Source organism: Rhagoletis pomonella, unplaced genomic scaffold, assembly GCF_013731165.1.
Source record: "Rhagoletis pomonella isolate Grant_MI unplaced genomic scaffold, Rhpom_1.0 Rhpom_scaffold_00004, whole genome shotgun sequence".
Lineage (NCBI taxonomy): Eukaryota > Metazoa > Arthropoda > Insecta > Diptera > Tephritidae > Rhagoletis > Rhagoletis pomonella.
The window spans coordinates 70,586,380-70,589,485 of record NW_023458558.1 but is presented as its reverse complement, the minus strand read 5'-3'; the positions used below and the strand labels follow the sequence as shown (position 1 = coordinate 70,589,485).

The following is a 3,106-nucleotide window of genomic DNA, read 5'->3' as shown; positions in this document are numbered from 1 at the left end:
CATCTGTTGCACTGGCAAATGTCTTAAATACGGCTGCAGAATTGGAAACAATCTTTCGCATGTAAAAACCCGCCGCTTTGTGTATCCTACGTACTTGTTCGGTAATGGTTATGGCCTCCTTACAGGATTCGAAACTGTCCACAAAGTCATCGACATAATGATGCTTTATGATGGCCTCGACAGCGCGTGGAAATTTCTTGTCGTACTCAAAAGCGTTTAAGGTCTTCACATATTGCGCGGCACAAGGCGAGCATGCGGCTCCGAATATCATAACTTGCATTTCGTACACGTCTGGCGCGTGTCTGGAGTCGTCCCTCCAAAGAAACCTTTGCGCGCACCTATCTTCCGGTTGTATCTTGATCTGGTGATACATTTCCGCAATATCACCACAAACACCAATAGCTCCGATCCGAAAATTGTACAGTACCGTTGGCATTGGTTGGTAGCCTTGAGGACCCTTAAGCAAACAGGAGTTTAAGGATATTCCGTCTACGGTTGCAGCAGCATCGAACACTAGGCGGAGTTTACCAGGCTTGTTAGGATTTTCGACTGCGAAGTGTGGAAGATACCAAACCCTTGGGCCAGTTTTATTGAAATCAAGGGGATTCAGTTTTACCGCGTAATTTTTGGCAATGTAGCTTTGAATTGTCGATTTATATGCTATGGCAAAGTCACTATTCTTACTCATCTTTCGTTCAATTCCTCTGAGTCGTTGTTCGGCCATTTGGAAACTGTCTGGCAGCTGGATGTCGTCCTTGTGCCACAGCAAACCGGTTTGGTATCTTCCGTCTATACGTACAGTAGTGGACTTTAAAATATTCTCTGCGCGTACATCAGCGCCACTTCTCACCACTGGTGCCGGCCGCACTCCAAAGTTCTCGATTTCAAAGTATCTCTTTACCATGTCATGTAAATTTTGATCACTCACCTCGTTCATATGCAAGCACGTCGCCCGTACCGTTTTATTAGTGTTCGTAGATCCGAATATCACCCAACCGAGCTCCGTGTTAGCTGCATATGGCCCATTCTTTACAAACTGCATGGTTTCTGTCGGCAGCCCTAGGTGGCAGTGATCCAAGCCAATAAGTAGTTTTGGCTTTACATTTGAAAACGTATTGGGTACTTTGCGCAAATATTCGGAGGCTCCTCGTAAATCATGATTATTTAAACTCTGCATAGGCAAATCCAGATCTGGCACCGCGTACACGTGACGCAGGTTAAAACGTTTGCTCGATCCAGTTCCGCTAATCTGAAGGTTAACTACAGTAGCTGGTTGTTGTGCCGTCTTTCCTCCATACCACTGCAAGCTTAACATGTGCTGATGACCTTTAACTCCCAACTCTGCTATCAAGCTACTGTCAATCATTGTCACGGATGAGCCCTCGTCCAGCATAGCGTATGTATTCACACGTCGTCCAGACCCATACAGTACTACGGGTAAGACGCGAAACAAAAGTTTATATTCATTGCGTGGTGTAGCGGCACAACTCAGGACGGCACCGTTAGCCTGACTTCTGTTTTGCATTGGCTCTTCTCTTCCAGTAGTTGTGTTTTGTTGCTGCTCGTAGCGCTCTGATGTAGGTCTACTGACATTCTTGTTAGATTCATGCAATAGCTTGTTGTGCTTACGATGGCAACCGTCTATCATACACGACGCTTTACTACGGCATTCCCGGGACGAGTGACCACTTCGCAAACACGAGAAACATAAACGGTTACGCTTGACATACTCCCATCTCTCATCAACGTTGTACTGTAGAAATCTTTTGCATGTACTAATTTTATGCTCCCCCATACAAAGTGGACACTTGTTGTAGCTATTCCTCCCGACTCCGTGGTTCTGTCGCCCGTAGTCTTTATTGTCGTTTGCATACAGTACGACTCGTCGACGGGCCTCTGTATCATGAACAGTGCATACCAAATTCGCGACACCGCTTAACCAGTTGCTAAAGTCTACAACTGTCGGGTATGGTGTTACAGTAGCAGCGTATCTAGCCCATTCCATCTTCTTGCTTGTAGGGAGTTTGCCTACTAACTCTTCAAGCAGCGTAGGATTCGCCAGATGGTGTTCTCCGTTAACGGATTGTAAAAATGTAGCTAAATTTTTGGTTTTCGTTGCAAATGGAATGAGTTTTTCAATCGCGGATTCTGAAATGAGTGAAATATCTTTAACCTGACGTAACTGACTTCGAATCAACAATTCGGGTCTACCAAAACGAAACTTTAGCTGTTCTATTGCAGCGTGTACGTTTTCTGGATGAATAAGGAGTGATTTAACAATTTCCCTAGCTTCGCCTTTTAGGCTTTTTAGGAGACGTTGGTTATTCTCCAAATTGCTGTAACCATACGCGGCCGTTGAATTAGTAAAAGCATTATAAAACAGCGGCCAGTCTTCAGGTAGCCCACTAAATTCTGGTAAATCCTGAATTTTTCGCGGCACGGCATAATTAATAGGCATACCTAGCGATTGGTTCACTTGTGCATTTGTTATTGTGGCTGCTTGAAAGTTATTGACGTCAGCAGGAAAGGTAACGGGTGGTGGCATTATAAACGGATGTACATTTGCACTCGCTGACCTTATAGAATTGTCGGTGACATCGAGCGGCAGTTGCAAAGCACCGCTATTAACCCTACTGCTAGCGCCGCTCGACGTCGACTGCGCTGTCGACGACTCATTAGAAATGAACCGTTCTTCTAAAGCTTGCCGTTTGTTGTTGCTATCATTTAACTGCGCTTGAGTGTCCCGTAACTGGTGTTCCAACTCTTTAATTTTTTCGAATAAATAACTAACCTGTTGTGCAGTACTAATATTACGCGATGCTGCTGTGGCATTTGCAGCGGTGGCGGTGTTACCTGATGTGTTGCTGGCGGCACTGATTGCTGCGCTGCTTCCTACGGTGACATTTGCAAGGGACGTCGCAACGGCAGATGTGGTTTTGGAGCTTCCATTTGGTCCACTAAAAACGGTCCCACTTGCAGATGTACTGGCGGCGGTTGAGGTGGTGGACAGAGCGGATGTTCCGGAAGTGTTTGGGCATGTTGTGTTGGACGTGATCATCGTGGCAGACGTTTTTACTGGCGGTGTGATTAATCCTTGTTGTAGGCG

The 3,106-nt window shown here is 45.8% G+C and overlaps 1 protein-coding gene across 1 annotated transcript in view; it reads right to left on the bottom strand.

Annotated features, from left to right (window-relative positions):
• Positions 1-3,106, bottom strand: part of LOC118738052 — a gene marked incomplete at its 3' end in the record, with an annotated part of 3,306 nt that continues 200 nt past the window's right edge. The window contains 1 exon segment of the mRNA XM_036468949.1: positions 1-3,106. Coding sequence (XP_036324842.1) covers positions 1-3,106 — 3,106 coding nt within the window.